At 48.4% G+C, this 25,350-nt stretch overlaps 3 protein-coding genes across 3 annotated transcripts; all 3 read right to left on the bottom strand.

Annotated features, from left to right (window-relative positions):
• Positions 1–2,053: 2,053 nt before the first annotated feature.
• Positions 2,054–5,123, bottom strand: LOC123070765 (uncharacterized). Its single transcript, XM_044494080.1, has 3 exons — positions 4,909–5,123; positions 4,348–4,803; positions 2,054–2,326 (listed from the first exon to the last, which is right to left on the bottom strand). Exons 1-3 carry the CDS (start codon positions 5,001–5,003, stop codon positions 2,140–2,142), a joined length of 738 nt encoding a protein of 245 aa, XP_044350015.1. The 5' UTR covers positions 5,004–5,123; the 3' UTR covers positions 2,054–2,139.
• Positions 5,124–5,239: 116 nt separating this feature from the next.
• On the bottom strand, positions 5,240–8,432 carry LOC123070766 (NADH-quinone oxidoreductase subunit B 1). The gene is made up of 2 exons (XM_044494081.1): positions 7,916–8,432; positions 5,240–5,732 (listed from the first exon to the last, which is right to left on the bottom strand). The coding sequence occupies exons 1-2, from the start codon at positions 8,287–8,289 to the stop codon at positions 5,498–5,500; spliced, it is 609 nt and encodes a 202-aa protein (XP_044350016.1). The 5' UTR covers positions 8,290–8,432; the 3' UTR covers positions 5,240–5,497.
• Positions 8,433–15,217: 6,785 nt separating this feature from the next.
• On the bottom strand, positions 15,218–16,194 carry LOC123070764 (inorganic pyrophosphatase 1). Its single transcript, XM_044494079.1, has one exon. It carries the CDS (start codon positions 16,112–16,114, stop codon positions 15,287–15,289), a length of 828 nt encoding a protein of 275 aa, XP_044350014.1. The 5' UTR covers positions 16,115–16,194; the 3' UTR covers positions 15,218–15,286.
• Positions 16,195–25,350: the final 9,156 nt, after the last annotated feature.

Here is a 25,350-nt window from a genome sequence, read left to right as displayed (position 1 = left end):
AGTTCTAAATGACCTTTAAAGAAATCATGAAACATCGGCATAAGATCATCCTTAATAATATGCCAACATTTCTTATAGAATTCAGCTGGAAACCCGTCTGGTCCTGGTGCTTTATTCGGTTTCATTTGTGAGATTGCATCGAGAACCTCCTTCTCAGTAAAAGGTGCAGAAAGAATATCATTCTCCACCACCTGGAGCTGAGGTATATCTCCAATAACAGATTCATCTAGGGCCACCGTGCTTGCCTCAGGAGGCCCAAAAAGTTGTTTATAGTAATTTGAGATATAAGCTTGCAGATTCTCATGCCCCACAATTGTCCCCTCGTCCTGCTCAAGTTCTATGACTTTTTTCTTTTTATGTTTACCATTCACAATCATATGAAAGAATTGTGTGTTGTCATCCCCTTGGACAACCTTAAGAACTTTAGCACGCAAGGCCCACTTGAGCTCTTCTTCTCTAAGAGGAGCTCGTAAGCCTTGTTCAGCTTCGAATTTGGAGCTTTGCTCATTAACTGTAAGAAGGTTACTTTCAGCTTTTAAATCTAACGCTTCAATTAAGGGCATTGATCTGCGCCGGTGCGCTGGCCGAACAATTCGGCCGGTCGTACCGTGGACGTACGATATGTTCCATAGTAGTCGCACGATTGCTTCTTTCCCCAATTGCTTCGCTGGTAAAAAAAAGAAGGCATGTCGTCTGTTTCATCCCCACTGCCCCGTGATCTCCCATACGCCAACCAGCTCGCCGGCCGCCCTCGTCCACGACGTTGCTGTCCTCGTCGCAGCCTTCCGCCCTCGTCCCCGCCGGCCACCGTCCTCGTCCCAGCCGTCCGCCCTCATCCCCGCCAGCCACCATCCTAGTCACCAGCCCCAACCACCGCCAACCGTCCTTGTTGCTTTGCCCCGTGCAACAACTGCACCCCGCGGTTGAAGCTCTTGTTGAGACCGTTGTAGCTCCGGTTGCGACGACTGAAGCTCGTCGGCATGCTCGCCGCCGCTCATCCCCGGTGTGCAGCTTGCAACAAAAAAATCGAGCACCGGGGGAGATGCCCAGTGCTACAACCAACGACCAAAAAGGCTACAACTAGCGATAGGAAAAGCTTCAACCGGCTAGAAAAAAGCTTCAACCAGTATACGATGGAGCTATGGGTTACAACCGGTGGCATAAAAAGCTTCATCCGACTATAAAAAAGTTTCAACTGTGGAAACGAAGCCATGGACGAAAAACGAAAAGTTGCAACCGACAGTTATAAAAGTTACAACTGCATTGAGAAAAGCTTTAAACTTCTTATCTCAGTTGCGACCCCCGCGATGACGATGACGCTGTTTTGCTGCAACCATAGTAGATTTTTGCTACCACCGACGATTGAATTTGCTACAACCGGTTCCAGCAAAAATTCGCCGCGGGGTGTAGTCTGCCATGGCTGGTTGCAGCTCCGGTGAGGTAGGCAGGGCTCCGATGCATGCGGATCCACGCGGATCTGGTCGAGGGCGGCCAGATCGGCTGATTCCCATGACGGCAGCGCCCCGGGGAGGCCTCCGGCGCAGGCGACGGGTTGACCATGGCAATAGGGAGAGAGAAGAGAGATGACCGAGAGGAAGATGAGAAAAGGCAGGAGGGAGAAGAGGCACGTGGATGGCCTACGTGTCGCTAGGCGAGTCACTGGGCGCGTTTGCGTGTGGACGCGACCGGCCGAAGCTTCGGCCGGTGCACTGTTGCCAAACATTTCCCTTCAATTAATTGAGTGAGTCGTTCTTTTTCTTGCTTGTAAATCCCACTTTCATTTCTGGCCCAACCTCGCAAAAATTGTCTCAGATGTCTGATTTTATTTTGCCATCTCTCAATACTATGTTCAGCTACTACCTGCTTCCCTTTTGTCAAATCTCTGTTTTACTGCTCACGGCAATGCCAAATTCGCCAGATGAGAGCATACATTCATCAACCACACCGCGTGCATGACCTACCAAAGAGCTCGAAAGATGGGGAAATAAACACATGGCCATCCCAGGGAATTCCAATCTATTGGCTATCCCACATAAGTAATGGACAACACATGGCAAATGTGGACTAACAATGTACGCTCATAGCTAGACGGCAAATGTATGTAGACTAATAGTGTGCGCTCATGCTAGACGCCGGCGATCAGACATGGTAACCTGTGAGGGTATATCCTCTACCAATAAACTCACCGGCACGAAGCCACGCATACAACTCAATGCCAAACAATGCGGCAACCCCGGCGTGCTCAACATTCAGGTCCTTTCTGTTTTTCAGCAACAGCTTTACACCATCAACCTCTTTCCAGAATGCCTCGTAACGGCCAGGAATGCTGCAACAAACATAACATCCATCAAACTTCTGATAAGTCACGACAACACCGTAAATCAAGTACAGCTGTTACATTGTCCAGTTTTGTGCAAATTTTTGGAGTATGCTATGCAATCTAATTACATCTTCGTTTTTGTTTTAAACCAGTTGCCAGTTGCCACATAGATAAATGGTTAAATAGGAATAAACATACAAATATGCAGAAACCTTGACATAACCCAGCATACCAATATGCATAAACCATCATCATAAAGAATCCAGGATCCCTAGTTTATCCAGAGTGGAATTCATGAACATTGTGTCACATTTACCATTGTTGCTTCATCAAGGAATCAAATTCTAATAGCTGTTTTATCTTGGAAGTCCTTGCTGGCTTGAACAGGTTCGAAAAGACCGAGAATATTGCTACCTCCTAAGGCTGGTTGTAATGGGGAGTATCATATACTAGTATCATGCATATGATACTAGTGTATAATACTACCTCCCTAATGCATAGTATCATATATTAGTATCATGTAGTACTCTATTTATTGTCATGCATGACACAAAGTAGCATAGCATTTAATATGATACGGTATCATGATACTACACCATCTATTTCTTCATTTAATGCTATGACACCTCATCAAAATTGCCTAGTTGGCGTGCATGATACTAACTACTCCCTCCTTTCCGGTTTATAGGGCTTATCTCAAAATTTTAGTTTTTCCATTTTATAAGGCTCAATTTGGTTGTTCCTCATCACATGTTTAGATTCCAAGGTGCATTAAATTATTGCATGCAAGTATTAAGAGAAGATTGACCAATGCATGTACTTTATGCATGCATGCATTTTAATTAATGCATTGATAAGCACAATTTTTTGAGGAAAACAAGAGCATTAATTAGGTGCTTTTGCAAACTATAAAAAATATTCCACCACTCACCATCTACCTTGGTTGGTGAGATTTTTGAATTAGGCCCTATAAATCGGAAAGGAGGAAGTATGATACTACCATTACGGGTCTGCTTGGATCCGAGGGACTATTTTTAGTCTGACTAAAAATAGTCTCTTGTATCCAAGCACCCTATTAAACAGGGGAGGATACACAAAAAAATTATTTAAACAAAGCAGATTTCATTCAGCATTAGGACACCCAACATAGTTAATGAACATCCATCTAGTAGACTAGTAGAAGCCATATGATAAATCAAAAGGAAGATAATCTGAAATTAAAGACGCCTGCTGTATTCTTAATTAAGGTGGTGTCCACAAGTAGCGTCTAGTTGAAACCTCGCAGAAGCTACTCCCTCCGTTCCAAAATAGATGACTCAACTTTGTAGTAACTTTAGTACAAAGTTGGGTCATCTATTTTGGAACGGAGGGAGTAGAATTTATACATTGGTAGAAAGCCTAATCCTTAATATTGTGAGTGATAGTATAAATCAGCACTACTAGAGTTTACATTGGTTAGAAAGCCTGAATCCTCAATATTTTGAGTGATAAAAATCAGCACATAAGGGATGACGACTAGGCGGGCCGTAAAATTTGATGTATTTGCAAGAGAGAGCATCGACCATGGCTGCCTCGACATAAGGCGACAATAGGATATCACTACAAAGCCTGAAACTCCCTTTTGGGTTTTGATTCTTGAAACCTTGCGACCATTAAGCATAAAAAGAAATAAGGAACATTTTACTTTATTTCAGGGTGCTCAAACCAAACTAACTATATACAGCCCATGGCTATACGGCAACGGCAAACCATCAGCTAGTGCCCTTTTGCATCCCCAATTCACCCATCCGATCAGTAAACCTCGCAAGCTACAACAAGAAAAACACACAATACACCAGACCAAACAAGCACCAATTAACCCTACAAAGGCTTATCTACTGCACGCTGCAGCCCCAAAACGTTAACTAGTTATAGCAACTGAAGCGGAAGCTGGTAGGCACATCAGCTAGCAGATCAACATCAGGAAACAATCTATGATGCAGGAGCAAAGGAGGGATGAATGGTAGGGGGCTAGGGATCGTCCGGACCTGGCGAGGCGGGTGTAGAAAAGCTGCTTGGAGAGCTCCTGGCACTTTTCGACGGTGGGCGGATCGATGACGTACTGCTTGTTCCTCTCCATGAGCGTCTTGTGGTACTCGCGCCCTTGCCTGGCCGCGGAGCTCGCCGCCTCGGCCGCCTTGGACTGCATCGCGCTCCCTTGCTTGGCCGCGAAGCTCGCCGCCTCGGACGCCTTGGACTGCAGCGCGCTCCCTTGCTTGGCCGCGAAGCTCGCCGCCTCGGACGCCTTGGACTGCAGCGTGGCCCCGTGCTTGGCCGCGATGCTCGCCGCCTCGGACGCCTTGGACTGCAGCGTGGCCCTGTGCTTGGCCGCGAAGCTTGCCGCCTCGGACTGCAGCGCGCCCCCGTGCTTGGCCGCGAGCCTCATCGCCAACGCCGCCCTGGACTGCAGCTGCGCCATCCTCGACGCCAGCGCCGCCATGGATCTGCCGCCGGTCACAGGCGCAATGCGGAGCTGAAGATTAGAGGTAGATCAGGAAGCACAAACTTATTGGCGACCAATTTGATGACGGTTTCGTTGGTCGGTTCACCTCCGCTTTCTTGGTGAGGGGGTTTGAAGGACGGGGACGGGGACCAAGAGATTCCAGAAGACGTAACGCACGCAGAGCCGTACGGCCCACAGCATGCGTTTTATAGGGGCGCTTTGCACAAGTTTTTTTTTTCGGGGTAGCACAAGTATATTCTGTTAAGCTTACGATTACATCCAGAGAGACTTATGGTAAATAAAAACTTGCAGCACAAGATTTGGAGCCCTCGGAAGTTTGGAGCAAATTTGCATCATCATACAATCGTGTGCAAATCATGATGACGTAGACATGTCCTGTACTCGTAGCAAATTTGCATCATCATGCAAAAATGATATGGAAGTGCTCAATTGCACTTGGCTGAAATTCTTACACGACGAAGCGATCAAGGTGTATTACAATATGTAGAGCAAAAACAGTTACAGCAACACCAGGTACACGAGTCCGTGCTCGTCCACACAGCCCGGGCATACATCCTCCCAGGCACAACAACAGCAAAAGTTTTGCACGTCCGAGCACAAGGTCCTTATTTCAGTTGATGAGCAGGTAGAATCAAAAACAAATATAACAAGCCAGAACAGTAACAAGCAGCGCTTCACTTGGTCCACCAGTGAAGGAAATCCTTGCGCCTGTTGATCTTCTTCTGGAGCTGGAGAACACCGTACAGTAGGGCCTCAGCAGTTGGGGGGCATCCAGGGACGTAGATGTCCACAGGAACAATGCGGTCGCATCCACGCACAACAGAGTAGGAGTAGTGGTAATACCCACCACCATTGGCACAGCTGCCCATCGATATGACCCATCGAGGCTCGGGCATCTGGTCATAAACCCTGCAGAGGAAGTTGCAATAACAGGAGCATTAGAAAAAAAATGAGATTGTGACCTTAAAGCAAACCATCCTGAATATTGATTGCTACAGTCAGAAGACGTTCACCAATTCTTCTCAAGTACAGAAACGTCTCCAAAAGGAGAAGCATGGGCCATACTAAGAAGCTAAGTACTCCCTTCGTTCCATAATTCTTGTCGTGGTTTTACTTCAAATTATGGAACGGAGGACAGATAATTCTAGCTTTGTTCCTAGGGGATGAAGCCAACAGCGCACTTATTTCCATGTAAACCGAGACATTCACATATCAGAGTCATATACTTCCTCTGATTAATAATGTAAGCATTGTTTTTAAGGCGTCCCACCTTGGACGCTTAGGCGATAAGGAGCCCCCCCCCCCCCCAGCACCTTACAAATATGCCCGCCTTAGGCGCTTAGGCGTCGCCTAGGCGATAAGGCCCCCCCCCCCCCCCCCCAAGCGCCTTAGGTCGCCTTACCGCCTTAAAAACAATGAATGTAAGCAGTTTTTGATCATCACTATGTAACAAATTACCAATATGAATAACATCAAATTGATATTACTATAATCAATATATACAATTGCTTTTGTTTGACAGACAGGTCTGGCACAGTGGTGAAGTACTCCCCACTCGTGCAAAGACGTCCTGGGTTCAACACAGCCTCTCTGCATTTCACTGTGCAGGAGAAAGAGTTGCCTCGTATAACCCTTCCCCGGACCTCACCTAGGGCAGGAGCTTCTAGCACTTGGTAAAATTGTTTTGTTTGAAACAGCATGTTTTTCTGAGAAGTAAGTTAGTACTTACTTTGACAACTGTGTCAATGTGCTAAACTACTTGCAATGTGAATCAGAGGGAGTAATTCTTAAGGTGCCACAAAAGCACATCAATCGGTTACCAAAATGATCAGATTTAAATTCTTTTTATGTCCCACTCTCTTGGCTAAACAAGTTCATGCATATATAAAGTAGTCCGTGCATGTTTTCTTCCTTTTTGATACTATTTGTGTTGAAATACAGAAATATTTGGATATTAACAGCACCACATTATCACAGGAAATAGGATATTGAAACTTAGCAAGCCTAAATAACCTATGTTCACACTCTATCTAACAAGTCAGCAAATGCTTCTTCACTTGTGAGATTGAGTAATCAATAGTCTAAGAGCCTAAGAACTAGTCATGGGATTGGCCCAACCTAAACATAAAAACAACTTATGTTGTGAAATCTCTTCAGCCATGCAGGGAAGATACTTAAATTAAATTATGGCGTTCGTCGCAGGCTTCTGCTTTTAGCGATATGCAGACAACATGCTTGCAATCATGATGCATTGATAGTATTTAGCACTAGGGATGCTGAAATGTATAAGCATTTCTGTGTTCATCCTGTGAAGTGGTCCATTTACACAAACCAAACATTCCAACGATCAGAGTTGGTGTTGTTTCTGACAGGTCTCCAAATCAAATACACAGATAGTGAAAAAGGACTTAGGGCGAGCTGTTGTTCATTTTGTGACAAGTTTCCAAATCAAAATTTAAAATGAGGAACGTGAACTCCGTACACTATTAGAGCGTAGAAATCACATTAGTGGTCTGTGCCTGCGGGAAGATCCCCACAAAGGTTTGAGCAAGAATTCCTTTCAGATTCAATTGGCTTATACTTAAATTATGGTGTTTATCACAGGCTCTAGTTTTAGCAATATGCAGTAGGCAGGCTTGTAGTCATGATGTATTGATAGTATTTAGCAATATGGATGCTGGAATGTAAGCATTTATGTGTTTCATCCCCTGAAGTGGTCCATTTATGCAAACCACGCATTCTAACGATCAGAGTTGGTGTTGTTTCTAGCAGGTCTTCAAATCAAATACACAGATGGGGAAAATGTTGTTAGTACGAGCGGTGTTCATTTGTGGCAGGTTTCGAAATCAAATTCGAAAATGGGGAACAAGAACTTTGTACACTATTGGAGCGTGGATAACATTCACATTCGTGGTCTGTGCCAATGAGAAGATCCTCACAAACAGCGAATTCAATAAATATTTGAGCGAGAACTTCTATCCGATTCAATTGATTTATAGTTAAATCCCTTCCGAGATCTAAGCGGGCGCGCCCAAATCGGGCGCACGCATGCGAAATCTGAGCGGCAACGGAGGAGGGAGTTTGGTACCGACTTGCGGAGGGCGGGCGCCATCTTGTTGGTGAGCGTGCCGGCGACTATCATGCAGTCGGACTGGCGTGGGGACGGGCGGAAGATGACGCCGAATCGGTCGAAGTCGTAGCGGGCCGCGCCGGCGTGCATCATCTCGACGGCGCAGCAGGCGAGCCCGAAGGTCATTGGCCAGATCGAGCCCCGGCGCGCCCAGTTCATGAGGTCGTCCACCTTGGAGACCACGAACTCGGCCGCCTTGGACCCCGCCGCCGGCGGAGGCACGCCCGCGTAGGGCGCCGGTGGGGTCGGCGAGGCGCCCGCCGCGGCGGCGGCGGAGTACGTCCGCGGCGACGCGGAGAGGAGGGCCAGCCGGGCCGTGCGCGGGAGCAGCGCCATGGTCGTTGCCTAGGGTTTCCTACCTTGCCTCGTGGAGGGGGAGGTGGAAGCGTGGGCGATTGGGCGTTGGCTTCTCCGAGCTCTCTGTCTCTCTCTCGGCAGTCGGACGCGGCTCGTGGTGCGCAGTGTGGGGTGCGGGGTCGGGGTCCGTGCCAGGCGCACGCCTGGAGTGTAGACTGCCCAAGCCCAGCTACGTTAGACTGTGGGCCCTCCTCCTGCTGTTACAACAACCAGGCCCAGCACTAGGTTCTGAGCGGACACACGAATGGGCTCAAAGTTTTTTTCCAGGAAAATGGGCTGAAAGTTAGGCCAACCCCACCGCGCGACCCTATACTGTCCGTCCCCGTCCGTTTGGGATAAAAGGGACAAACGAAACGCCCAGCGCGCAGGCGCAAACGGACTTTTGTCCGCTTTGTGTCCTCTTTCGACCCATCCGCGGCCCAACTTTGCGCGCTTTTGGGGTGAAACGGACACCACGCGGACGAGCGGGTCGTCTGCGCGTGTCCTCACCTGGCCCGCCCGTCGGTGGCACAGGACGGGCCTTTTTCTATCCGCCCCCCTTCTTCCCTCCGGCCTCATCCACTCCACTCTTCCCCTCTCTTCCCCTCGCTGCCGCCGGCCGCCCGCTGCCATTGCAGCCGTGCAACTCGGATGCGCGCTTGCCCAGCCCCTTCCTCTCGTCGCCGCCGAGCTACCCAAGCACGGCCACCTTGTTTGCGCACCCGCCGGCCGGATTTGAGGCGGATCCGGTCGGTCTTGAGCTCGCCCGGCTGTGGGAGGCCGGGTCGCGCCATGGACTGGCCGGGAACCTCGCCAGAAGGCCCTGTCAGGGCCGCAAGGCCACATGCAGGCAGTGACTCGTCCTCTAGCCGCTCGGATCTGCACCGTCGGTGGCCCGCCGGCAGATACGCGAATGGCGGACGGCCGGGCTCGGTGCTTGCCCAAAAGCTCGTCGGCGCACCGTTGCCCCTCATCAAGTGCGACCACTGCCCAAGGGTGGTCGTGCGCCGCGTGTCTACAACGCCGGAGCATCCCGGATGGGTGTTCATCAAGTGCTTAAACGATGGGGTATGTGCTCTTTTAGCTTCGGTTTATGCTTTCGATTAGACTAGTGGTGCTAACTTTAAGTTTTATTGTGTAGAACGGATGCAAGTTTTGGTATTGGGAAGAAGAATACATCGATATGTTGATAGAGCGAAATGTATTGCATGTTCGTGCACTTTTAGCTAGCCTAGAGGTTTTAGATGAGACAAGTGCACTTGTTGCTAGATTAGAGACTAGGCATGATACTACGTGCGAAGAAGCAACAAGGCACGATACTACGTGTGAGGAAGCAACGTCGACTTTTGGTTTGAAGAAGAAAGGAGGGTGCAACGTCGTGCCTCCTTCACAGATCAACAATGAGTGCATCGAGAAGGCGCTAAACCAACTCAAGTGAGTAGTTATGGAAGTTGGGTGTCTTCTCAAATGTATTTTTGTGGTTCTTGTTTTCTTTGGCCTTGCTTTACTAGTCAAAATGTAATGATGTATTATCATATACCCAAAATGAATGATAAAAAAAAGTTAAGGACTTGCAAAGAAATATACGCGGACAGGATGGGGCAAATGGATGCGGCCGCGCGCTGGGCGCACGGCCACCGCATCCCAGAACAGGCCCGGACACGACCCCAAATCTCTACCCAAACGGACAGAATCCGGACAAAACGGACGTCCGTTTGGAGTCGCGCGGTGGAGTTGGCCTTAGAATTCGAGCTTTGGGGAAAACAAATCATTCGAGCATGGCCTGAGCCCTGAGCTGCCTCGTCGTGGACTGGTGGTCACCGGCGACGATCCCCGTCGCCGTCGGTCAGAATCAACATGTTTCTTACGTGACCAGCTTTGTATTCCCTGGCTCCTGTGGATTCAGGTCGGCAGCTTTCCCGTGCATCGATGAGGGCATATCCCAGGAATATGTGCCTAAATTTTGGCGGACCTTGTAGCGAACTTGCAGTGGAATATCCCTTTCAGTTTCACGGGCGCACGATTCGCCGAGATATGTTGGCGGCCGCGCAATAATGGCATGGCCTCCCTGGAACAAGATTTAGCACTAGCAGCAGGTTGTAGGAAAATCATACACACGTTGGGCCGAAAAGGCTCACTATCTTACACTGTCTTTTAGCTGATGATTTTCCCACAAAATAGGAGAAAAAAACTTTATAAATGATGGTTGATGGCAAATGCACACGACCACAAACGCACAAAATCACATGTATATGGTTGGACGTAGTACTCTTCATAACTGACTATGACAGCGACCGAATCAATAGTAAACAAAGACGTGGCAAGTACGAGGATATATGTCTTCAGTTGTGCACGGAGGTTCATCGATTTGTGACCACGAAATGATTGTCATTTTCGTATACTACAAATTCACGGAAATGATAACCAGCGAACGTTAGCTGGGGATGCCAAGCGAGCGTTTTTTTTGGCAGCTTTACTTAGTAGGAAATGGCAAATCCTGCTCATTTTTTACGCAATTTTTTCTTCTTTTCAGAAAATGGCATGCATCTCTGAAGAATTTTTTTTAACCTCATACAACTGAAGTTGACATCTAAAACGTTTGGAAATATCAACCACTCCCAACAAACATTCATCAGATATTGCAGTCCCAAATTTATGAGTCAAACTGTAAGGGATGGGATCAAACACGCAAATTTGTCCGTCGATGACAAGCCAACTTCATAAAGACTAGCGAGATTGCTGCTTAGATGTGTTGGCTGGAACCACGTGACATGTGGTAAGTAATCCAAACTATTCAGAAAGATGTGTTGGCTGGAACAAACTCATGATTTCGCTCCAGGTTGTTGCCCCTTCCAAGTTTCTTCTAAATTTGCATACAAGTGGGAACTTTTACTATGTTTTATGAAATAAGAAAATTATTCCAAGTAGTAGAAGGTAGCAGGGCATCATGCTTGAGACAATATCGATCGGCTGAAACTGACTTTCGTCGGATCAACTCATGTATTTTTTTTGTCACTAGGTAAGTGCCCGTGCGTTGCACAGGGGCATACATATTCTGTTGGCTCAACATTAATTATGGCTAACATATACATATATAGGATCCTCATGCACATCAGACGATATTGTCGTATTTTTTACCGCTAGCATTAGATGACATTGTCGGCCTTTCTATTGCTAAAATCAGTTTTCTTATTTCTCCTCCTTCTACCTCCTTGACCCACTATCTCTGACGTACAAATCTAAGCATACAACCTTTGTCAATGGTGTAGCCAGCTCGCAGTCCCCCTTTCAACCCCACCGTACAGTTTTTGACAATTCACATTGTTCACATCTTAGTAAGTCTCTCTCCCTCTAGTAAAAGTGTAAGTGTAACCATAGGAAGAAATGTCCTTGCTCATCCTTGTTAGCAGGCAAATACTTAAAAATCAAGGAGGCTAAAGAGGTTTAATAATATATACTACCTCCAATCGAAAATAATAGTAGCGGTTTTGAACTAAGGTTCCCTCCGATCCATAATAAGTGTCACGGTTTTGAACTTAATATTAGTTCAACCTTAGTTCAAAACTGTGACACTTATTTTGGATTGAAGGGAGTAGAAAATAGCACAAGGGCAAGAAAATTCTTTTCTCCCATGACTAATGCAAATTAAATAGACCTTAGGGCGAGGGAAATAAATATAGAATACAGATCAAACACAAGATAGTATGCCCGAATATAGGAAGAGCAAGTAGAAAAGTGTTGTAATCATGAATTGCATGGATAAATGAAATGCCTAATCCATGCTACAGTCTACCAATGCACAATTATGCCGGCATGCAACTATTGCTCCAATAAGTTGAATCGTGTGAATATGTGTAAACTGAATTATATAAGCAAACGTTTATTATGACACTTTTTTTCATTCCGACATTTTTTTGTCCAATAAGTTAGCTTAGGGGGAGAAGAGCGACACAACTGCAAATGTACGAAAACATTCATTTATTGTGACACTTTTTCTTCAAAATTACAAAGAAGAAACAACATAAAACATATCAGCTAGCTCAAACGTGAAGCACACATGTGATTTATGCATGTATACACAACATAATGAAGTAAACTGCAACATGTGCTCTAGATCGTTTCATATCAGCCCTCTAGCCGGCAGTAACCAATCCACCTAGCATAATTTCAGCTAAAATTTCAGATAAATAGTCACAAACCATATACCAAATTCAGTATAGTGCCATGCTAGTGTGATAAACAGAATTGGACGCTGCAAGAGAGCAGGTGCTTCAGGTTAATTAACTGTACGGACATGTTACAGGCTTACAGCCTACCGTGAAACGAAAGGAGGATTACTCAAAGGAATAGACTGTGCAAACGCTGTCCCAACTCAAACAAAGGCCACACTGACGCTGCACGCTTGCTATTATGTCTGCGTCTGCATCACCGTGTAAGTGGCACCACCATCCTCCATTGCCACCCAGCCCAACGCGCCGCGGCGCTCGCACATGCCCTCATCGTCCTCGCAGCAGCTGATACTTGATCTCCAGTTCACATCCACCATCGTCTCCATCACGTCTCCTGCGGCTGGTTTCTCCGTGCCCACGTGCTAATGACGTTGATGTCACACATGACGGCGAAGCAGTCGGTAACCCTCCAACTTATCGAGCTCTTCCTTTCTGATGAACTTGAAGCTTAGTTCGTTGTCCATGCAGAAATTCCTCGGCAGTCCAACGATCTGCGGAGGTGGCGCCTCCACTCCCTTACTCTGCTTGCCTTGGTGAGAGAGCATATTGAAGCACACAATGGTGTTGACGTATCTCTGCCCCTGCCGGCGTCTGTAGTCGGTCGGGATGAGTTAGAGACCAGGTAGATGAGGCCGCTGGGTGATAAAAAGCTGCACTGCCATTGATATCTCCGGCCAACTTCCGCTTCCACTTTCAGGTCGGCGACGGCTAGCCACCGGAATCTCCGACCATTGTCGTTGGACGGCGTAGCCCCGCGGTTCTTCAGACACGGGTCCTGACAATCACACCCACCATGATTTCTAGGAGAGATATGAGAGGGGATGAGCTGGGGTGCGGCCGGCCCGGGCCCGGGAAGACATAGGAAATTGAGCGGCGGCACTCCATGGTAGAGGAGGAACAGAAGGTGAGGAGGGCTCCACGAACGGGAGGCATGGATAGACCAAAAGAAGAAGAAGGCCGCCGGGCTCCTCGTTTGATTTACGCCGGGATATTCCTTCCCATGAATTTAATTCTATTACCATGTACAGCAAAGAAGAAATTGATTGCCGTCTGGGAATTTATTGCGTTGCCAAAGGAAAGATTGATCCGATTATTACCAAAGATTTATTTGATTACCAAAGATGAAAGCGTGGGAGGGGGTTACCAAAGATGAAAGCGTGGGAGGGGGAGGGGGTCGTACGAGGATGATGGACGAAGAGGTCGGTGACGTAAGACGGGAGACGGAACACTCCGTTTCTTTTAGGTAGTAGAGATTCAATAGATAAAGGGCGATGATCTGCGCCGGTGCGTCGGCCGAACGATTCGGCCGGTCAGCTGCCAACCGTCAGATCGCTTTGACTGGAGCCGTTAGATCACGCACGCACGAACAGCAGCATCGCCCCTTTCTCGCACGCACGAACAGCAGCATCGCCCCTTCGTCCATCTGCCATGGACGCTGCGAGGCCCGACCTTGAAGTATCACCAGCTAGCCGCCGGTCGCCGTCCTCGCCCCCGGTCGCCGTCCTCGTCGCCGGCCGGTCGCCGTCCTCGCCCCCGGTCGCCGTCCCGTCGCCGCCCGTCGCCGGCCTCGCCCCCAGTCGCGGCCCTCGTCGCCGGTCATCGCCCGGCACCCCCGGTTGAAGCTTTTCTTGTCATTAGCTCTTGAATCTTTTTCTTCCGCCTGTTGAAGCTTTTCCACTGCCTCTTGAAGCTTTTTCCACCATTGAAGCATTTTTCCCCGCGATGGCAGATTTCTCCTTCATGCCGCTCTGAAGCTTTTCCATTGCCGCTAGTAGCAAATTTATACACCGGTTGTAGCATTCCTCTACCCTGGTTGCAGCTTCTGTCGCATTGGCGTTCGTAGCGGACAGTCGACTGGTTCCAGCAAAAAACGATGCCGGATGTAGCAAAAAAAGATGTCGGATGTAGCAAAAAATTGCTTGTCCAGCAAAAGAAGACTTTGATGGAAGCATTTTTTGGTGCTACTTCCAGCAAAACACTGCCCCGGTTCCAGCAATCCTAATCCCTGGTTGCAGCATCACACCGCCCACTCCTAGTCCAACTTGTCGGGATGATTCCAAACAGCTCGTCGGGGTGAATTCCGCAGCTCGCCACCGTTGCTGGTTCCAGCAAAAACAAAACGCGGTTGTAGCTCCCTCCCCAGCCGGTTGTAGCATCTGTGTGCTCCCACGCCGTGGCTGCCGGTCGAGGTAGTAGCTCATCCCGTTTGATTCTCGCCGTCGGCGCCCTGAGCAGCTGGAAAAAAGCAGTGGATTGGGTTGAGACCCGCGCGGTGGCGGCGCCCTCCGGCGACCGGCCGGCGAGGCGGCGGTGCCGGTCGACGAGGAGGCGAGGCGCAGGGCGACGGGGCTCGTGTGGGGGCACGACTCGCAGGCGCGCGCGGGCTGCGTGGAAACGAAGCAGGGAGGGATGGATAGAGATAACGTTTGGTGGCCCCGTGTGTACGTGTCGCCTGGTGGGTGGCTGGGGCGAAGCACGCGTGGACGCGACCGGCCCAAAGTTCGGCCGGCGCACCGCGCCCAATCGTTTCCCATAGATAAATGGGATACAACGAGCTTCACCATTGCCAGGCGGCCCAAGGACGACACGCACAAATTAGTCAATACTACTATCGAGTTGGCCATTGGCGATCGAACTGCTCATCCTTAATTAGCTTCCACCGACGCGCTACCCAAACTCGTACACTACACACCAGCATATCAGGCAAGCAAATTAGAAAATAAGGTATCGATCCCCAAATTAATGGTAATGCGGCAGGGACGGATGGATCAGTTCTTGACGCCGAGGGGCATGGGCATGCCGTCCTGGACGGCCACCGGCATCGACTCGAGCTTGCAGTCGAGCGGCAGCAGCGTGCTCTCCTCGACGAGCACCCGGCTGATGAGCCGCAGCAGCGTCTCCTCCATGTCCTTGCCGTCGCTCCACGGGTGCACCTCGGCCTGGAGCAGGCCCGGGTTCTCGCAGATGAGGTCCCACACGGGGAACCCCATGCGCGGCATCATGAAGTCCTCCCTGGCGAGCCGCAGCGACGGGCAGTAGTCGCCGCGGCCGTCGCCGAGGTAGATGAAGCGCTTCCTGGCGCCGTCCGCCGCGGCGGCGGAGGCGCGGATGCTGTCGAGCACCTGGCCCTTGCACATGTTGGGCGGGCAGGTGCCGATGCCGCAGCCGTGCGGGCCGGCGTGGAAGTCGTGGTGCGGCGCGATGCGGAGGCGGCCGTAGGCGTCGACGCGGCTGGGGTTGGTGTTGATCTCGGAGAAGCAGCCCCGGAGGCCGTGGTGGTCGAGGATGATGTCGATGAAGAAGCGGTTGGCGTCGCTGAGGACCCTGAGGTCGCAGCCGAGGCTGTAGGCGGCCCGGATGGCGGAGACGACGCGCGGGTTGATGGGCGCGGCCCGGAGCACGTCGGCGACGTCGCGGAGGGTCCTGCCCTGCGCGTGCAGCTCCCCCATGACGGTGTCGATGAGGGTGTTCCACGGCATGGTGGGCAGCAGGCGGTCGAAGAGGTCGGTGGCGCCGAGGCCGTCGACGACCCAGTTGTCGCTGTCGACGTCGATGATGGTCTTGTCGAAGTCGAACACCACCACGACGCCGGCCATCTCGACGTACGGTCCTTCTTCCTGGACTTGGATTTTTCGGACTTGGAGTGGTGTGCGTGCGTGCGTGCGTGCGCGTTGAGGCTTTTGACGGGGAAGGGTGTGGAGGCGGGTGCGGGGCTATATACTGGTCCGGGACGGGGAGCCGGGAAGATGCCGAGGGAATATTACGAGATGCCTACGAATAGGGGCAGGCATCGGATCGGACTTGCTCCGGCGCGTTGCTGATCGATCCATGTCAGTAATTAGCTGCCCTTTCCGGAAGGTACGCGGCGAACCAGGTTTAGTTTTGGGGAACCACTAGGGATCAGACTACTGATCCGTTGCTTCCCATCAGACCACTGGATGACCGTCGGATTAACATCATGCTATTCGTCCGATCTGATACTATTGTTAGGCGCTGAGTTATTTCCTTCTTATAGTAATTAAGTGCTTCCATAATAACCTCCCGATGACCTCTCCACCATTCCTTATCTATGCTTCTAATAACTAACTGCTTTCAGAAATTACGTCAATTGTTTTGGTAATCTGTGATTGCTTTCAATAAACAAATACAAAAAATTATGCTTCCCACTAATTGCGGATTTGCTTCCAATAAACAGATAAAGAAACTTTATTGTTTCTAGAGATGTTCTCTTTTTGCAGCGCAGACATGGCATGGAAAATTGAATTTTTATAATGGAAACCCATGCCATGGGAACATATATTATACAAAAAACTGTTTACAAAATGGGCTGCTCTACGTGATCAGCCGGGTCGCGAGCCATAGATCTGGCGCCAGCGAGCGGTTGAGCGTCTCCCTTCAATATTGCAACAGAGGTCATGTTGCAGAAACATTTGCAACAGAGATCATGTTGTAGAACTTTTTTGTGACACAAATTATGTTGCAGAAACATTTTCAATATTGATCATGTTGTAGAATCTTTTTTGCAATCGAGAGCATGTCACATAATTTTTTTTGCAACGTAGACGGTGTTGCAGAAACAATGCCGCCAACATAATTTTTTTGCAACATAGACGGTGTTGCAGAAACAACGCCGCCATCGTTTGCAGGACCTAACATCTCGCACAGGTTACTAAAAGGCCGATGTGCGTAGCCGTCGACCACTCTTGTCAAAGAAATCAAGAGCGCAGCGGCCGCTTCTCGGTAGCGCTGTCGGTAGCAAAAAGTAACGGGCAGGGTGGCGAGGCTACAGAGTTGCAGCGCCATGGCTGGGAGCTTGAGAGAGAAGCTGTGAAGAATTGTGGATGGATAACAAAGTGATGGGTGTTGACTCACGAATGGATAGGGATGCGGTGGTTGAAGCTAGATATTTGTAGAAAAGGGTGGGACAAGGAGAGCACAGGACCGTGATCCAAATACAATCCGACGGCAGTGCACCGGGCCAACGTATCGGTTGGATCAGCCGGTTGAACAGAAGTTTTTCCCTTACAAAATAAAGATACTTCAAAAATTTGTTCCAACTGTAAATATTCTCGGATCAAACTAGGACGTCTAAACTGAAATTTTGGGTTGTAGACAACATGTAATCTGAACGTTGGAAGCATCATGCAGTAACGGTGGAAACATACCTGATTACTGTGTAAGAGAAGCTTGATTTATTTGGAAGCATAGTGCGCTATTGTTAGAAGCATGATTAGTGTCTAACTGAAACTTTGTTCAACTATGTAGGAAGCATAAATGTTCTGTGAAACCTATAATGCTTTCTCATTGTGTAACAAGAGATTCTATTTCATGAGAAGGAAGCGAAATAGAGATATGTTGGATACAAATTTAAGAAGCTGGTGCAGCATACATGTGCCACGTGACAATTGCATGTGCTTCAAAAAAATGAGCATGTGCTTCCAAATAAGTTGAAAGTTGTTTCAAATGTCGCATGTACATATTTTCAACGACGAACTTTCTGATTGATGAATTTTTCCATCAACATTGCTTGTAAATGAGATCATAATTTTCTTCCAAAGAAAACAAAATTATCATACATTGGACATTGCTTCCATACAAGATACAACAAGATATTAATTAACATACAACAAGACATGAACATCGAGCACAACGGGATGAAGCCCCCTACTGAAACATGAGCACCATCCAAAGAGAGATGTCTTTGAGGAATAACGTCCACAAGATCTCAGCAGCAACAATGAGATCAGACCAACATTGCCTGAGTGTGGTGGTCAGATAGGGCCACGGGGAAGACTTGACATGCCTAAGTTGTCCCCGTGCACGAGCGAGGCTGGGGTAGGAAGCAAAGGTGATACATGAAGAAGCAGGGAATCCCATGTTAGGAAGCATGCATGCTTCGTCTGTGCTTTGTCGATGTCGAACCCGTCCATGGACGCTCCACTCCAGCTGCCATCTTATCCCTAGCTTTGACGACCTCTTTTTCTCCCCAAAAGATGTGTGTCGACGCCCAGGAGCGGCAAGGAGCAGCGCGGTCGGCATCGTCGAGTTGCCGACTTTATTGACCTGCAACAGTTGAGCATTGTGTTACCAGTGTGCTCCCATGCCGATGACTAGAATGACACCCACTGGGATGCTCCATGCTGCACACCATGGCTACCATCCACCCGCATGTCGCGCGCACCATCCTCTCCCGGCCTTTGTAGATCATATCTGGCGTCATGGTGGAGAATAAGACTACACCGCAGAGAAGATCGACACAGGTGTTTGGGTTCATGTCCCCGCTCATGTAGGGAAGGTCGCTGCCATGAGTGGCGAAGAGCACCACAAGGAAAGGCAGAGCAACTGGTGGAGGAAGGCGTGATTGTTGTGGAGGAGGATGGCGGAGAATGAAGTCGGCCTATTTGTTGGTTGTGGGAAGACGGATGCTGGTTCAAATCATTAATGAAAAAAAACTTAATTTGAGGATGGCAGTTATGAGCAATTTAAGGAGATTAGATGCCAGCAAACGAGCCATTGGATGTGGTACAAGATGGACGGTGCAGAAGACGTCTGAGCGAATAAGAAGTATCAGACTACTGATCTAAAGTGTTTCCCTTGGTTTTGGGTTCGGGGACTCGGTTTCATTGCAGTTTATGCCGTGGCATATGCGCGTTCGCGTCTTTGCCTCCCGCGGCAAGAATACGCGAGGTGGCTTCTCGTAGTGTGGCCGTGAACGTGAAGGATCCGGAGGAGCTCCTGCATGTGGCCAGGGGAATATCCTCTCTCATGCCGTCGTGGCGCCGCTTTCGCGCGCCCATCTTCTGGCTCGTGGCTGCTGGGTTTGCGCGTCCGGAGAAGTGACAAAATACCCAAGGACGACAATAATTGCCACATGTGTGGGTGTTAGAGCATCTTCAGCCGTTCGGCCCCACTGGGCGCCGAAAAAGAGCGGCCTGGGGGTGCGTCAGCGATAAACTCGGCGCTGGGGGCGATTCGGCACCCATCCGCCACCCACAGGTCGCCCCCAGGCGTCGAATTCTGTTGGAAATATGAGCAATTTACCGAGTGATTTTATTAACAGAAATACTAGATAAAGCATGACTAGTGTAGCAGTGATAAAACAAGCCATGCGATTTGAGAAAGAGAAGGTAAACAACATCTTCATATATGAATCGTAACTAAACATATCTTGAGCAGACAGTATAGCAAGTTGCATATATGAAATAGAGTCTAACATATCTAGGGCAAATACTAGAACAAGGAACTATAGCAGAACCTCTAATAGAAAGGGGACGAACACGTACGGGGCAGCAGCAGCAGAAGCACTGGACTTGGGGTCGGTGTCCTCGCCAGCCATGTCGTCGAGGAGGTCGTGGACGTCGGGGAAGAAGTCGTCGTCGGGGAAGTAGTCGTCGGAGTCCGGGGCGTCTGTGACGAAGAAGTCAGTAGTCGCGCGAAGCGCTCCCCAAAAACCTTATCACCCTTCACCCGTACAGGACTCAAAAGGTGCGGTTTCAGAGGCCTATTGTCCCGACTCGCGGTGCACGCCGCAAGCCGGGATGAGGAAGACAACAACAACACAGAGATTGGAACCGGTGGCGAGAGGAAGGAGAAGTTCTGGTGCGTCTATCCGGGAGGAGCGACCTCCCTTTTATAGGTGCAAGAGAGGGAGGCGAGAGGCTGCACCGGGAGCTGAAGGGAACGCGGGAGACGAAACGAACAGGCAGCAGCCGAAGAGGCGCGTCGTTCGAATTCAATGTCCAGAGACAGAAAAATGTTTCAGCTTCCGAGTGACCTTTCGTATACCCGTAGTGCGTGGCAACAATTTAGACATCGGCTCGGCTCATTCTCGCAACCCGCGGCGCGGCACGGCGCGGCGTGGCGAGGCGGGTGGCGGAGGAGGAGCGCGTGTGGATGTCCCTCTTGTTCTCATGCTCATACAAGTGAGAAAAGAACCTCCCTTATAAGGAGGTCCAACTCCCACTCAACTAGCAATGTGGGACTAAACTTTAGTAGTATCCATTGCCTTGCATAAATGGGCTAAGTGGGCCTCTAGGATTTATTTAGGAATTTCTGAAATAGTTATTGGGCTGTCCCAAAATAGACTAAATTCCAGCAATCCCCCACCAGATCCCAGAGGCACACAAAATTTGCCTATGGTTCCAAAACAATGTTTTATATACTGGTACTACAGTGGAGACTGTTAAGTTGAACTTCCACCTAGAACCCTATGCTACACTAGTAAGCAACTTGGATAGTGGACTGGGCCTTGAACTGTAAGTTTTCTGCGAATCTAGCTTCACATAAAGCCTTGACCGATACGTGGCTACCGTGGGTCTTCCCCGTGGGTGGAGCTTATGCGTCATACTCTAAGACCTTTCATGAGTTTACTAGAGTGAACCCTACTCTCATAGATTGCGACGTTTAACAATCAGACTCATATAGGTGCATTCTTCAAAAGATGTTCTGCAGGACAACATCTCTGCTTCAAAGAGCCACTTAGAACACATTAAGATATACATCAACCTGCCATGCAGATTAGGAGAGTATTGTATCTTCATGGAGTTGTATTTTTAACAGTAAGGATACTCTCCTCCCAGTTGACCAACAGCTTGTCTTCCACATCTAATTCACGGGATCTCCGATCACAAAGAATAGGTTAGCACTGTGAACAACTCATATTGTGGGTCTCATACCCATCTCCCTCGATGCATTATCTGTCACATTACGTGATAGACCCTTAGTAAAAGGATTTGCCCGATTTTTAGATGTTTGGATATAATCCAATGCAATAACTCCGGAGTTTTTCATTTTTCTGACAGACTTTAACCTTCTCTGAACATGTCTTGATGACTTCATGTTATCCTTTGAGCTGCTCACTGTTGGGGAACGTAGCAGAAATTCAAAATTTTCCTACGTGTCACCAAGATCTGTCTATGGAGAAACTAGCAATGAGGGGAAGGAGAGTGCATCTACATACCCTTGCAGATCGCTAAGCGGAAGCGTTCAAGAGAACGGGGTTGAAGAAGTCATAATCGTCGTGATCCAAATCACCGGAGATCCTAGTGCCGAACGGACGGGACCTCCGCGTTCAACACATGTATAGCCCAATGACGTCTCCCATGCCTTGATACAGCAAGGAGAGAGGGAGAGGTTGGGGAAGACTCCATCCAGCAGCAGCACAACGGCGTGGTGGTGATGGAGGAGCGTGGCAATCCTGCAGGGCTCCGCCAAGCACCGCGGGAGAGGAGGAGGGAGAGAGGTAGGGCTGCGCCAGGGAGAGGTGAAACTCATGTGTTGGCAGCCCCCAAGACCTCAACTATATATAGGGGAGAGGGAGGGGGGTGCGCTCCCTCTAGGGTTTCCACCCCAAGGGGTGCGGCAGCCCCAAACCCATCTAGGGTGGCGGCCAAGGGGGGGAGAGGGGAAACTTGCCCCCCAAGTTAGGTGGGTGCGCCCCCTCCCCAAACCCTAGGCACCTTGGGCCCTTGTGGGGGGGTGCACCAGCCCACCCGGGGCTGGTCCCCTCCGAAACTTGGCCCATGCAGCCCTCAGGGGCCGGTGGCCCCACTTGGTGGACCCCCAGGACCCTCCTGGTGGTCCCGGTACGTTACTGATAACACCCGAAACTTTTCCGGTGACCAAAACATGACTTCCCATATATAAATCTTTACCTCCGGACCATTCCGAAACTCCTCGTGACGTCCGGGATCTCATCCGGGACTCCGAACAACATTCGGTAACCACGTATATCTATTCCCCATAACCCTAGCGTCATCGATCCTTAAGTGTGTAGACCCTACGGGTTCGGGAACCATCCAGACATGACCGAGACGTTCTCTGGTCAATAACCAACAACGTGATCTGGATACCCATGCTGGCTCCCACATGTTCCATGATGATCTCATCAGATGAACCACGATGTCGAGGATTCGATCAATCCCGTATACAATTCCCTTTGTCTAGCGATATAGTACTTGCCCAAGATTCGATCGTCGGTATCCCGACACCTTGTTCAATCTCGTTACCGGCAAGTCTCTTTACTCGTTCCGTAACACATCATCCCGTGATCAACCCCTTGGTCACATTGTGCACATTATGATGATGTCCTACCGAGTGGGCCCAGAGATACCTCTCCGTTACACGGAGTGACAAATCCCAGTCTCGATTCGTACCAACCCAACAGACACTTTCGGAGATACCCGTAGTGCACCTTTATAGCCACCCAGTTACGTTGTGACGTTTGGTACACCCAAAGCATTCCTACGGTATCCGGGAGTTGCACAATCTCATGGTCTAAGGAAATGATACTTGACATTATAAAAGCTTGAGCATACAAACTACACGATCTTTGTGCTAGGCTTAGGATTGGGTCTTGTCCATCACATCATTCTCCTAATGATGTGATCCCGTTATCAACGACATCCAATGTCCATGGTCAGGAAACCGTAACCATCTATTGATCAACTAGCTAGTCAACTAGAGGCTTACTAGGGACATGGTGTTGTCTATGTATCCACACATGTATCTGAGTTTCCTATCAATACAATTATAGCATGGATAATAAACAATTGTCATGAACAAGGAAATATAATAATAACTAATTTATTATTGCCTCTAGGGCATATTTCCAACAGTCTCCCACTTGCACTAGAGTCAATAATCTAGTTCACACCGCCATGTGATCAACACTCATAGGTCACATCGCCATGTGACCAACATCCAAAGAGTTTACTAGTGTCACTAAACTAGTTCACATCATCATGTGATTAAGACTCAATGAGTTCTGGGGTTTGATCATGTTTTGCTTGTGAGAGAGGTTTTAGTCAACGGGTTTGCAACATTCAGATCCGTATGTACTTCGCAAATCTCTAGGTCATATTGTAAATGCTGCTTCCACGCTCCATTTGGAGCTATTCCAAATGGTTGCTCCACTATACGTATCCCGTTTGCTACTCAGAGTCATTCGGATAGGTGTTAAAGCTTGCATCGACGTAACCCTTCACGCCAAACTCTTTATCACCTCCATAATCGAGAAACATTTCCTGATTCCTCTAAGGATAATTTTGACCGATGTACAATGATCCGTTCCTGGATCATTCTTGTACCCCTTGATTGACTCATGGCAAGGCACACTTCCGGTGCGGTACACATCATAGCATACTACAGAGCCTATGTCTGAAGCATAGGGGACGACCTTCGTCCTTTCTCTCTCTTCTGCCGTGGTCGAGCTTTAACTCTTAACTTCATACCTTACTATTCAGGCAAGAACTCCTTCTTTGACTGATCCATCTTGAACACCTTCAAGATCATGTCAAGGTATGTGCTCATTTGAAAGTACCATTGAGCGTTTTTGATCTATCCTCATAGATCTTGATGCTCAATGTTCAAGTAGCTTAATCCAGGTTTTCTATTGAAAAACACCTTCCAAATAACCCTATATGCTTTCCAGAAATTCTACATCATTTCTGATCAACAATATGTCAACAACATATACTCATCAGAAAATCTATAGTGCTCCCACTCACTTCTTTGGAAATACAAGTTTCTCATAAACTTTGTATAAACCCAAAATCTTTGACCATCTCATCAAAGCGTACACTCCAACTCTGAGATGCTTGCTCCAGTCCTTGGAAGGATTGCTGGAGTTTTGCATACTTGTTAGCGTCTTTCAGGATTGTCAAAACCTTCTGGTTGTATCACATACAACCTTTCCTCAAGTATTACATCGAGGAAACAACATTTTGACATCCTATCTGCAAGATTTCATAAATAATGCAGTAACTGCTAATCTAATTCCAACAGACTCTTAGCATCGCTACGAATGAGAAAGTCTCATCGCAGTCAACTCCTTGAACTTGTCGGAAAACATCTTAATGACAAGTCGAGCTTTCTCAATGGTGATACTTACCATCATTGTCTGTCTTCCTTTTAAAATCCATCTGTACCCAACAGCCTTACGACCATCAAGTATTTCTTCCAAAGTCATGGATCCTCTCTCGGATTTTATGGCCTCGAGCCATTCGTCGGAATCCGGGCCGACCATCGCTTCTCCATAGCTCGTGGGTTCATTGTTGTCTAGCAACATGACCTCTAAGACAGGATTACGTACCACTCCGAAGCAGTACGCATCCTTGTCGACCCATGAGGTTTGGTAGTGACTTGATCCGAAGTTTCATGATCTCTATCACAAGCTTCTACTTCAATTGGTGTAGGTGCCATAGGAACAACTTCCTGTGCCCTGCTACACACTAGTTGAAGTGATGGTTCAACAACCTCATCAAGTCTCCACCATCCTCCCACTCAATTCTTTCAAGAGAAACTTTTCCTCGAGAAAGGACCCGTTTCTAGAAACAATCCTTTTGCTTCCGGATCTGAAATAGGAGGTATACCCAACTGTTTTTGAGTGTCCTATGAAGATGCATTTTATCCGCTTTGGGTTCGAGCTTATCAACCTGAAACTTTTTCACATAAGCGTCGCAGCCCCAAACTTTCAAGAAACGATAGCTTAGGTTTCTCTAAACCACAGTTCATACGCTGTCATCTCAATGGAATTACGTGGTGCCCTATTAAAGTGAGTGTGGTTGTCTCTAATGCCTAACCCATGAACGATAGTGGTAATTCGATAAGATACATCATGGTACGCACCATATCCAATAGGGTGCAACTATGATGTTCGGACACACCATCACACTATGGTGTTCCAGGCGGTATTAATTGTGAAACAATTTCCACAATGTCTTAATTGCGTGCCAAAGCTCGTAACTCAGATACTCATCTCTATGATCATATCATAGATATTTTATCCTCTTGTCACGATGATCTTCAACTTCACTCTAAAATTACTTGAATC

The sequence above is a fragment of the Triticum aestivum genome, chromosome 3B (genome assembly GCF_018294505.1).
Source record: "Triticum aestivum cultivar Chinese Spring chromosome 3B, IWGSC CS RefSeq v2.1, whole genome shotgun sequence".
In the NCBI taxonomy this organism is placed as follows: domain Eukaryota; kingdom Viridiplantae; phylum Streptophyta; class Magnoliopsida; order Poales; family Poaceae; genus Triticum; species Triticum aestivum.
This window is presented reverse-complemented; position numbering and strand designations above follow the sequence as displayed.

Coding starts and splice junctions, on each gene's coding strand:
- LOC123070764 (XM_044494079.1), bottom strand. CDS start 16,114: ATGGCCGGCGTCGTGGTGGTGTTCGACTTCGACAAGACCATCATCGAC.
- LOC123070765 (XM_044494080.1), bottom strand. CDS start 5,003: ATGCTGTGGGCCGTACGGCTCTGCGTGCGTTACGTCTTCTGGAATCTC. Junction 4,804..4,908: donor CCCTCACCAAGAAAGCGGAG/GTGAACCGACCA, acceptor GACCGGCGGCAG/ATCCATGGCGGCGCTGGCGT. Junction 2,327..4,347: donor TTCTACACCCGCCTCGCCAG/GTCCGGACGATC, acceptor TGTTTGTTGCAG/CATTCCTGGCCGTTACGAGG.
- LOC123070766 (XM_044494081.1), bottom strand. CDS start 8,289: ATGGCGCTGCTCCCGCGCACGGCCCGGCTGGCCCTCCTCTCCGCGTCG. Junction 5,733..7,915: donor ATGGCGCCCGCCCTCCGCAA/GTCGGTACCAAA, acceptor CTTCCTCTGCAG/GGTTTATGACCAGATGCCCG.